Source organism: Mercenaria mercenaria, chromosome 2 (genome assembly GCF_021730395.1).
Source record: "Mercenaria mercenaria strain notata chromosome 2, MADL_Memer_1, whole genome shotgun sequence".
In the NCBI taxonomy this organism is placed as follows: Eukaryota; Metazoa; Mollusca; class Bivalvia; order Venerida; family Veneridae; genus Mercenaria; species Mercenaria mercenaria.
Window position 1 is genome coordinate 113,148,470 of NC_069362.1, and position 12,434 is coordinate 113,160,903.

Genomic DNA, 12,434 nt, shown 5'->3' on the forward strand with positions numbered 1-12,434 from the left:
TGGTGTTAGGGGTGGAGGAGTGGGGATGGGGGTGTGGGGGTGTGTAGTTGGGGAGGAGGTGTGTTGTAAATTTAATTGCCTCTTATGAACAGACTCAGTGTCACCAAAACTGATATTATTTCCGTTCTTCCAGAAGATCTGTTATAAAATATGTCTTTGATATAAAATGTTGAAGACATGTTTTAAATGTATGTTTTTGTTAGAGTAAATGGTCTCGCGTTTTTGTAATTAAGTCATGTTTAAATTATTTTCTTAAGAAATAACTTTGAAATACCGGTCTTGTTGTTCGGTACATTTAATGTTATATAAAGTTTGATAGCTACAGCTAGTTATTTCAGTTTCTTAACTAAAGTAGGTATTTTACTCTCTCTATGTATGTATTAAAATGTAAAATATAAAAGGAACAATTTCAAACATATTCCAGGTGTGTAATTATTTTCTTAAACGGCACAGTCGTGGAAAACTTATACCAATTCAGTTTTTCTTAATTAATATCGTGGCGTATTGGGGCTACCCATCGTATGCACGAGTTTCTGGATCTAGAAATTGGAAGAGGAAATAATGTAAATACAGTGATAAAATCGACACACATATCTAGTTCTGTCGACACGCGGCTGATGGATATCATTGCCCTATTACATGTACCGACCGAGTTTAACATAGGTAAAAATCGCCCAGTGTACCATTGTATTTCACAGACTCTGCGTCGCGCTAAAAGATGGAGTTAGAGCCGCTAAATAGTGAAAACAATGCATTTGATGAAAAGGATAAATTAGCGAGAAAACGTGCTGAAAGAAATGATGAGCGAGGGACCTGGGGGTCCCGGTTTGAATTTTTGCTCGCTATCATAGGATTTACCGTCGGTATAGGCAGTATCTGGCGGTTCCCTATTCTGTGTGCCAGAAATGGAGGTGGAGCCTTTCTCATTCCTTTTTTCTTCTTCATGATAACATGTGGTGGACCTCTGTACTATCTAGAAGTGTGTCTTGGACAGTTTAGTGGTCAGAGTGCAGGAGCCGCGTTCCACTTTTGCCCTTTGTTAAGAGGTAAGTGTTCTAAAATAAAGTAATGTAAATCTACTTACGTGTTTACAGTTGCTGTTAATCAAACTGATTGATACATTTGTGAAAATATAAAAAAAGGAACTTCTTGTATTTTTCCTGCTGTTTTAGAAACTTGCAGCTTGATAAAGCCTGTTTAGCAGGACAATCTTTTTCGGACCTTTATTACGCAAAACTTTTTATGGGTTATATATAGTCTTACACCTCCATTTACATTACACTACTATACAGCACTGTCAGTTTGAAACATGTAATGCTTATTCTGCACCTCTGTACCACTATTATAGTCTGTTGCAAACGACTTAGCTAAATTTAATAGCATTTAAAATAAAGAACGCAACCAAGCAATATCACAGCATATACTTGGTTTAGCCGAGTCTTTTCGTGAGAGGTACTAGAATGTGCAACACCCCTTACGCCCCTAAAAAGAGCGGACTATTAAGCGGAAGTAACGGAGTTGTTATAAAAAAAGTGATCAGAAATAAAAATATGTATCAACTTTGTAACTAAATATGAGAAAACTTTATAGCTGCGACACGGTATTTAGATATTGAATGCAACTATGCAAAACAATAGCAGATTCGGTTTGACTGAATGAAATATACATCATTCCTCACTAAGAAGACTGGATAGCTTTAGAAAGATACCTGCTAAGCTTTAATAAAACAGACTAAACAGTTTCTAAAGAGATGATTTATACAAAAATCTAGATAACATACATGAGCCGCGCCATGAGAAAACCAACATAGTGGCTTTGCGACCAGCATGGGTCCAGACAAGCCTGCGCATCCGCGCAGTCTGGTCAGGATCCATGCTGTTCGCTTTCAAAGCCTATTGCAATTACAGAAACCGTTAGCGAACAGCATGGATCCTGACCAGACTGCGCGGATGCGCAGGCTGGCCTGGATCCATGCTGGTCGCAAAGCCACTATGTCGGTTTTCTCATGGCGCGGCTCACATGTCTTATTTCATTGGCGGAGGAGTAATCTCAAAGTTTATTTCTCTCTTTTTTTAAGGGGAAGGGGAGGCAATTGGGGAGGGGCGGCAATCTATACCTACCCATATTTCCTTGAACATTTTCGGACAACCCAAAAAGTTCTTCCCCTTACTGACAATATCGCATCAAAATCCTTACCATTACATCTAAATGCTCTCTAAGATTAGACCCCTCTTTATCTTCTGTTATATCTGAGAAAAATCATTTTTGGGCCAAACGAAAAGGCGGGAGAGGGGGCGAGGGTGGGGGCAAGGTAAGAATGACAAAAACAAAAACTGACTGTTGTATCGACTGGACCCGTTTCATTTGTACACTGACCGAATTATACATAAACAATACAACGATAAAACATTTATTCAAAATACGTAATTTGAACTAAAGTAAAGTTATATTAAAAGGATACATAAACCATACTGCAATATCGTAGAACGATAAAATATATTCAAAATACGTAATTTGAACCAAAGTAATTTTGTATTAAAATGATAATTATAGCATGATACAACAAGCTATTTTACATATTCGTTGTGGCAGTTTTAGATTTCCTTTCATTGTATTGTGTGTGACCGTACCCAAGTGCCACTGTACACGTACGCCCTACCGCTAGGTTTACTGTGAGAGCCATGGTACCCAACGGGAAAATATATGTTAGCTCATTTCAACCTAAAACGCAGAGATGTTCCGCATATTTAATGTTTTCGTCAATGTTATAGAAAAAACATGAATAACCTTTCCTATTGATCTAGACAAAATTGCCACGTGCACATGTAGGCGAAACGTAAACAAACTTAAACTGAATTTACAGTATTCGCAGTTATGCAGTTACCACAAAAAATCGAATGTTCCAAATATAGTTTACATTTTTCTTCTCAAAATGTGGCAGGGTTGTCACAGAGTATTGAATGACACTCGTAGTATAAATGAAATTCTATTGAACTTTATATTAATTATGTCCTTTACAGGACTTGGATTTCTTATGGTGATGATATCGTTTGACATTCTTTGGTACTATGTGACTATTATGGGATGGATTCAATACTACTTTGTCCAGTCATTTAACTCACAGCTACCCTGGACAACATGTGGGAACTGGTGGAATACAGAAAACTGTAAAGGTAATTAGAAATACATATAAATGTGCATAGTCTTACTGCGTACATCATGTTAGTCGTTTTCAGTGAAACACAATTCAAGAATTTCTTCCTGATTTTACAAGAAAAGTAAGTATTTGAACCACGAGAATGACAAAATATCAATAAACAAAATCAAGGGAGGTGCACAGATTAGATTACGTCAAGACAGAAGCAGTAGAAACGTCCATGGTTCGAACGGTATTAGAGTAAATGAGCGTACATGATTTGTTGGATTATATTTTTATATATGATTTTAGCCGTGCCCGGAGAAAACCAACATAGTGCGTTAGCGACCGCGCAGTCTGGTCAGGATCCATGCTGTTCGCTTTCAAAGCCGATTGAAATTAGAGAAACGGTTAGCGAACAGCATGGATCCTGGCCAGACTGCGCGGATGCGCAGGCTGGTCTGGATCCATGCTGGTCGCAAACGCATTATGTTGGTTTTCTCATGACACGGCTCATTTATGTAATGTTCAGTCTTAATCAAGTTAATGTATTTTCAAATACACATGCATTTGTGTTATGACTCGCTAGTCTTAGACGAGATGTCATAGTTTATTTAATGCCCTAATGTGTATATAATAAAGACTGAAATGCAATGAAATTGGTTATTACGTCACGAGTTGGGTGCACGCATGTCGATGAGCGTCTTAGCGTTTCTGCTCATTGAGGTTAGTTGCCTCCCCTGACGGCCTGTCCACATCCGCAACGTATGCGGATCTTTATACGTTATTATACTGTGGAGATAACATATGAACTATTAAGACAATACTTTGTCATAGGAACACTTTTAGAAAAAAAGTGCGTGATTATATTTATAGTAAGGCTTTCTTGTCAAAGTCTATGCTTTTCAACAGTAAATGAAAAAGTCATGTCCTAAAGTATATATTGATGTGTAGTTATAGTGTTGTATAAACTAGTATAAAAGTATTTCAAAAGTATTTTGATGGTTATTTTAAATGAATACAATTCACTTGTTTTCCTTAATAGGTATGCTATAGTGTATAAAATGAACAAGTCGGGTCTGGCACAAATGACTATTTCATCACGTTCTCCATTCTGTAAAATATTTTACATGTCGTGTATATTTGTAATGTTCCAGTTTGAACTAGGTCGTAGATGTAGAATCAGACCATTATCGCTTAATCATAAAAGTCCAGACTGGCCAAGGATTTCTTAGAGTCTGCAACTGCGCTGTATGTCATTAATAATGGCTTGGCCATATTTGCTACATCAATATAATACTCATACGTAATATATATCTTTTTTTTCTGGGCTACTGATCGAATCATTGACATCTTTAGCCCAACATCCCTTGCTAACAAAAATAAATATATATGCTTTGATCTTTCTCTCACAACCTCGATATATCCAATAAGGTATACAGATGCATGGTCTTCTTTGTATCTTAGACAAAGATTTGTTTCTCAAATAGATGTGTATCATCATGTTTACCAAGCAAGAGTCTTAGATACTAAATACGCGGAATCCGCATTAATATTATCACAACTGACCCGTGCATGTTACGATATCTTGTGTCAAACAGACAATAACCGGTTTATATGACATTCGTGACTTAATCAATAATGCTCGATAGGAGTCTCGGCTGTTATGTGTCAAAAGAATTAGGTAAGCCTGTCAGGTATATACATATAATTACAAACAGTCGGTCATAGTAAAGTTCATAACGCGAACATATCTAAAGCTGCCTTGTAGTCTGGTGCAGATTGTTACTACCGACAACAGTCTGATTGCTTTTGAAAAAATAAACACCTGTAGGCGAAATTGGGACAAACGATGCTTACTCACAGCTTACACCATTGTTTTGCTCACATATTGTACACTATTACACTTTGGCCTAGCTCACAGCTTACAGTTTGATCTGGCTCATAACTTACGCTGTTGTCTGGCTCACCAAATACACTGATCGATGCCTGTCACACAGCTTACACTTAAGTCTGGCTCAGAATTTACTCTTTATAGTCTGGTTTACAGCTTACACTGTTGTCTTTCTCACAACTTACACTTTAGTCTGTCTCACAGCTTACACATTAGTCTGGCTCACGACTTATACACTGTAGTCTGGCTAACAACTTACATTTTAGTCTGCCTCACAACTTATATTATAATTTGGCTCACAGCCTGCACTGAAGACTGGCTCATAACTTACTCTTTAATCTGGCTTTCAACATACAGTTTAGTCTGGCTCACAACTTACACGCTCAAACATGGTTTAAACTTTAGCCTGACTCAGAACTTACACTGTTGACTGGATCACAATGTACAATCAAGTCTGGCTCACATTTTTCAATCTAATCTGGCTCACAACTTATACTTTAAACTGGCTGACATTTTAGAATGTAGTCTGGCTTAGAAATTACACTGTTGTCTGGCTCCCAACGTACACTTTAGTCTGGCCCACAGCTTACAGTTTATTCTGGCTAACAACTAACACTGTAGTCTGGTTCACATCTTGCACATTAGTATGGCCCACAACTTACACTTTAGTCTGGCTCACAACTTTAAACAATTTAAACACTTTAAACTGCCTCACAGTTTACACTTAAGTCTGGCTTAGAACTAACACTTTAGTCTGTCCTTCAACTTACACTTTAGTCAGGCTTAGAATTTATACTTTTGTCTGGCTAACAACGTCACTTTAGTCTGGCTTACAGGTTACGCTTTAAAATGGCTAACAACTAACACTTTAATCTGGCTCAAATCTTGCACATTAGTTTTGCTCACAACTTAACATTAGTTTGGCTCACAACTTACACTTTAAACTGGCTCACAGTTTACACTTTAGTATGGCTTAGATCTAACTCTTTAGTCTGTCCTTCAACGTACCCTTTAATATGGCTCTTTACAATTTAATCTGGCTTAAATCTTGCACATTAGTTTGGCCTGCAACTTACACTGTAGTCTGGCTCACACCTTACACTTTAAACTGGCTCACAGTATACACTTTAGTGTGGCTTAGAACTAACACTTAAGTCTGTCCTTCAACCTACACTTTAATATGGCTCTTTACAATTTAAGCTGGCTTACATCTTGCACATTAGTTTGGCTCACAACTTGCACATTAATCTGGCTGACAACTTACACTTTAAACTGGCTCATAGTTTACACTTTAGTCTTGGATAGAACTAACACTTTAGTCTGTCCTTCAACCTATACTTTGATCTGGCTGTTAACTTACAATTTAGTCCGGCTCACAACTTAAACTTTAAACTGATTCACAGTTTACACTTTAGTCTAGCTTAGAACTTACACTGTAGTCTGGCTCACAACTTACATTTTAAACTGGCTAACAACTTACACTTTAGTCTGGCTCACATCAAACACATTTGTTTGGCTCATAACTTACACATTAATCTGGCTAACAACTTAGACTTTAAACTGGCTCAGAGTTAACACTTTAGTCTGGCTTAGAACTAACACTTTAGTCTGCCTTCAACTTACACTTTAATCTTGCTCTCAGCTTACAATTCAGTCTGGCTCACAACTTATACTTTAAACTGGCTCACAGTTTAAACTTTAATCTGGCTTAGAACTTACACTGTTGTCTGGCTCACAACGTACACTTTAAACTTTAGTCTGACACACATCTTACACATTAGTCTGGCTCATAAATTTCACTTTAAACTGGCTCACAGTTAGCACTTTAGTCTGGCTTAAACCTAACACTGTTGTCTCGCTCACAATGTACACTTTAGTCTGGTTCACAACTTACACGTTTATCTGGCTCACAACTTACACTTTAGTATGGCTGACAACTTGCACATCTGTCTGGCTCACAACTTAAGCTACAGTCACACATACGGATAAGTCCGTGCGTTGAGGTACGGTAAGGATGGGAATGGTCTGTGGGGGGTAAGTACGGAGCAACTTACGTCTTAGTACGGGAAAAATGGCGAGAAAGGGGGAACAGACAAAACAATACAGGACGCGTATAAGTACGGATAGGTACGGGGTACTACGTTGAATTACGTTTTACTGCGTCTGGCAACTTGCCCAGCGCTTGGACGGGTCTGTGGTGAACTACGTTGAACTACGCTTAAGGGGACGCATACTTTGAAATTAGAAAAAAAGTGGGTGGGGTATTATAAAATTTATCTGCAAAAAAGTACACGGTTTTGGTAAATGAAATGAATACTGTTTCAACTGTTATAAGTACACAAAGGATTGCTCACTAAAATAAAAATGAGAAAAACTGAAACAAGAAAGTTATTGTTGAATTACATAAGACTTCTTGTGTACATTCAAAGTCAACAATTAAGACTTTTTGGTGCGAAAATAATAGTGCTTCACTTTGTCCAAACATTTATCAATGTCCTACAGATTCTAATTTAAAGAAAGAATGTGAAATAAGTTCACTGTCTTGCTTTTCATTTGGCATATGTGAGCTAAAACACATTATTTAGTTTGTTTACAAAGTAGTGCATAAGAAAAGATACGGTGGTCAAGGAATGCCACATTACAAAACTAAAAGAGTATATTCCCCTTAATACATTAAACATTTTCATTACAGAAGTCTAGTGGCTTACAATAAAGGCCTAGAAATGTTGCCATTATTAATTTTTAACTTGGTATTCATGAACTGCAATGCACTTAAATATCAAAACACATTCAACAAACTTTTGAAAATCTACTGTCTTAAAAATCCCTAAAATAAGGTATGAAATTTGGTTGAGAGGTCCAATCAATATGTATATGTGCAAAAGCAACATTCTAATCTTGTTCACAAAAGTTACTAACTTTTAACTTGCTTAATACACAGCAGGAATGTCAATGAATGATCAAAACTGGACGAATATACAGTTATCCTCACTTTAATGTCATTTATAATTTGTCCTTGAATTCTCCACCATACTTTTCATAACTCTGTTTGCACGAGTTGCACGAGAATGCTGTCATTCACGTAAAAAAATGGGTCAAATAAGTTGTAAATGCAATATCATGTAAACGTAGTTAATGGATTATGCAGTTCAAGATAAACTTTATCTCATAACGTAACGAACAGTATAATGTTGTAACAACAACTTTACCTACACTGATTTAAATAGCAGTCGGTTTATAAGTGACTTTATTGATTCATTTTGTGTTTTGTTATTGTTGTCAAAAGTATAACGGAAGTGCCTCACAGCTGAAGCGGAAACCAGTTTGATGCGCAAAGTAGTCCACTGTAAGTAATATTTTTTGACAAATGTCCACAGAAATTAATAATTTTCTAATATTAAAGACGAATATCTGAATAGGATTCATTATTTGATAAGAAATTATAATCATCGACATGTTTTTTTAAAAATCGTACACGTGCTGACACCTAAGTTGTCTCCCGTTGTTTATTAGAGTTACCTTTCGTCCGGCACAGTAATACATTTGCAGTGAATCGCCGAGAAGTCGTGGGAAAATTAAAAACCATGTAAACAAACTAAAATTAACCACCTTTTCAAGATGAATTTCAAGTGATCGACATTATGCATTTAACCCGCCTGACCTGTGTAGCATCTTAGGTATCTGTTCTAAGGTATTCATTGTGTAGAATGTCATGTTATGTCCTTGCAATGCTAATTCCACTCTGATTTTTTTGTTTACATTTTTTGTCAATGAGAAATATGGCGTCCATCCCGAGATGAACTGACGTGGCGTTAAATTTTTACATGTTTAAGCAAACCTGGTGTGTTAGAAAGAAAATCTCATCCCTTCAACATTATTTGGAACACTGTTATTGTAAAAAACCTGTTTTTTCCTTATACAAAAGCTTAATATTTTGTGTTGAATGTACTTTCACAAACACCTCTGTTTTCCTATTACATTCATAGTACCACATCCTTATCCACAAAATACTGAATATTACAGGTGTCCATCAGTATTATATCAGTTTAGGAATATGTTTTTTATTTTCCCACCATCGATTTCTTGAATATGCACCCCTTCCGCATTGCTGTATGAACTGTGAATGTAGCAATATGCGTCCCCTTAAGTACGGGCAGCCTCGGATAACGTTCAACTACGGCAAGGTACGTTTCAGTACGGATAACTACGTTTTAGTACGTTTAACTACGGATGAATAAGTTTCAACCAAGTTGGACTAAAGTCACGCTCAAATGGCTACGGATCGCTCAAACTTTTGTGCATGTTCAAAAGTTGGAGAAGCTTGCACGTTTTGGATAAGTCCTGAATACGTTTTGACCAAATGTTGGAACGGATTGATACGGATTACTACTTTGAGGTACGGCTCAGGTACGGATCGATACGGACTACTACGTTTCTGTCCGTGGCTAGACGTAGCTATCCGCGCCGTATGTGTGACTGGGGTATTACACATGAGTCCGGCTCACAACTTACACATTAGTCTGGCTCACAACTTACACTTAAGTCTGACTCACAGCTAACATTTTTGTCTTGCTCAACGATTACGTAATAATTACAATGACGATCTTCATCACCAGTGGTATGTTCCTGTCCGTACCTGCCTTTACTAGGAGGGGTGCGGGAATGTATTTTCGTTAGTAAAGAAAGGCGAAATAGAGATGATTCTACAACGTTACAGTTGGCCTTAGTTATAATGTAACTTACATTTAATTAATAATATGAAGAAAAAAAGATTTTACACGAGTCAAAATTATGTTCAGTTAATATACGAAATGTCTCGTCTGGAAAACAGCATCTGTCCATGTTTAATAGCCATACAATAATGGAGATGTAGTATAAGATTAATTAATATATACGTAGAAGAAAAGAATTATAGCAATACCAATTTATTCCGTGCATTATAAAAACTAGTCATTACTGTGACACTTTTGTTCTATCTTCAAACTGCGTGATACTTCACTTTATTACCAATATGTTGAAAATTATGACTCACAAAACACTTATCTCAGTGATGAAAATGTAATTTTATTCATTTTTATGTTGCGATAACAAACTAATATCATGTTCTTTTTCATCGTGTAGAAGTATAGGCAATGATCTGTCCGACTGCAATAGCTGATATGAGAGAGTTAGCCTGTTTGTAGTTGACCCGTACTGGCACTCACCAATTTCCATATGATTACGTAATTTCGTTATGCAATTTGGCATTCTTCTGAGGTAAATGTAGCTGGACGCGCATATCACTTTCCGGAAAGAAGCGGAGAATGCCGAAATCGCATATGGAAAATACGTAAATTGTCGAATGTCATTTCGGGTCTACTACCCTAAAATGTTTTTAATTAGGTGTATGTAGTTTTGCCCATTGTCGGTTTTCTCTCGATCGGTCGATAGACAGCTTGGTTTCTTATATGCTTTGTCTCACAACAGTCAAACTTAAAGGATGATAGCCTATAGTCCATAGATGACTGAAGGTCAAAAGTCAAGGTCACAATGACTGTGACTATGACAATGAGACTGAAAATAGTTTCCCTACAATAATTAAACAACGCTTTAGCCTAGTCATTAAATTTCAAAGAGGAAGTTAGTAGTCAGTAGATGTTCCGTATTATTTTTGACAAGGTCCTAGTTGAACCTCGAGACTGAAAACGATATCCGCTCAATATAGGAAAGTTTTGGCAAACAGTCCTCAAACTTCATAGGATAGTTACCTGTGGTTCGTAAATGAACACATTCTTAGGGGGGTCAATAGATCAATGGCTAAGGCCACCGTTACAAGTTTTCGCTAAATCAGTAAATGATACTTTGACCGTTAGATCATTTTTCATTCGTCTGTGATTGGTACGGGGAAGCTGCCAGGTGCTAGAACCGTTACGAAATCCAGGGACAGTAAGCCTACTTGTGTAATATAGCTGACCCATCACACACAACCAACCGAACACGTGTTTATAAAATCAAGTTTATCGTCATCTTATCGCAACTGATCTAAACCTGTAAATACTTATGACCCAAACAAGCAGTCACAGGTGGACATGGCATTCGTGACCAATTCAGTAATGTTACTGCAATACGATAAGAGTCTCGGTTGTTATCAGGTACCAAAAGAACTGGTCAGCCCGTCAATTACTTAGTATACGATTACAGAACAGTCGGTCATAACAATGACGATAACATAGTCCACAACACGGATATGGAAGATGTTGATATTTGATACAGATAGTATTGTTACCAAAGAGATAGCTGTCTGAATCGTAAATGCTAATAAAACAAGAGCTGTCACAGGAGACAGCGCGCTCGACTATTTCGATGCTGGATAGTGAAACTGGGCACATCTGAGGAAACTAGAGCTGTCACTGGAGTGTTTAATGACTCCAATTGTGGATGAAGATATTGCACAATAGCCTGAGTCTATGTCAAAAAAAATCAACTTAAAGTAATAAGAGAGGTAAAGATAAAATGTATCAAAACACTATATAAGTATATCCTAAGCAAAAAGGGGCATAATTCATGAAAAATTGGTCCCAGAGTTATGCAGCTTGTGTCATATAGTGTGGGCGATGATGCTGAACAACTATTTTAAGTTTGAATCAAATCCATTCAGTAATAACAGAAATAGAGTGAAAGTGCATCAAAACTTTAACCTAAAATTCTAAGTAAAAAGGGGAATAATTAATGAAAAATTGGTGCCAGAGTTATGCACCTTGCGTCATATGGTGTGGGTGATGATGTTGAACAACTATTTTAAGTTTGAAACAAATCCATTCAGTAATAACAGAGACAGAGTGATAGTGCATCAAAACTTTAACCTAAAATTCTAAGTAAAAAGGGAAATAATTCATGAAAAATTGGTCCCAGAGTTATGCACCTTGTGTCATATGATAAGGGTAATGATGTTGAACAATATTTTAAGTTTGAATCAGATCCATTCAGTAATAACAGAGATAGAGTGAAAGTGCATACAACTTTAACCTGAAATTCTAAGTAAAAGGGGGAATAATTCATGAAAAATTGTGCCAGAGTTATGCAGCTTGTGTCATATGATGTGGGTGATGATGTTGAATAACTATTTTAAGTTTGAATCAAATCCATTCAGTAATAACAGAGGTAGAGTGAAAGTGCACCAAAACTTTAACCTGAAATTCTAAGTAAAAAGGGGGAATAATTCATGAAAAAATGGTGCCAGAGTTATGCACCTTGCGTCATATGTGGGTGATGATGTTGAACAACTATTTTAAGTTTGACTCAAATCCATTCAGTAATAACAGAGATAGAATGAAAGTGCATCAAAACTTTAACCTGAAAATCTAAGTGAAAAGGGGGGATAATTCATGAAATATTGGTGCCAGAGTTATGGCCCTTATATCAGAT

The 12,434-nt window shown here is 36.8% G+C and overlaps 1 protein-coding gene across 1 annotated transcript in view; it reads left to right on the forward strand.

Annotated features, from left to right (window-relative positions):
• The first annotated feature begins 572 nt into the window (after positions 1-572).
• Positions 573-12,434, forward strand: part of LOC123564948 (sodium- and chloride-dependent glycine transporter 1-like) — a 50,874-nt gene continuing 39,012 nt past the window's right edge. The window contains exons 1-2 of the mRNA XM_045358877.2: positions 573-1,046; positions 3,021-3,173. Of these exons, the coding sequence (XP_045214812.2) occupies positions 719-1,046; positions 3,021-3,173 (481 nt within the window). The 5' untranslated portion in view covers positions 573-718. The remainder of the gene's footprint in view (positions 1,047-3,020; positions 3,174-12,434) is intronic.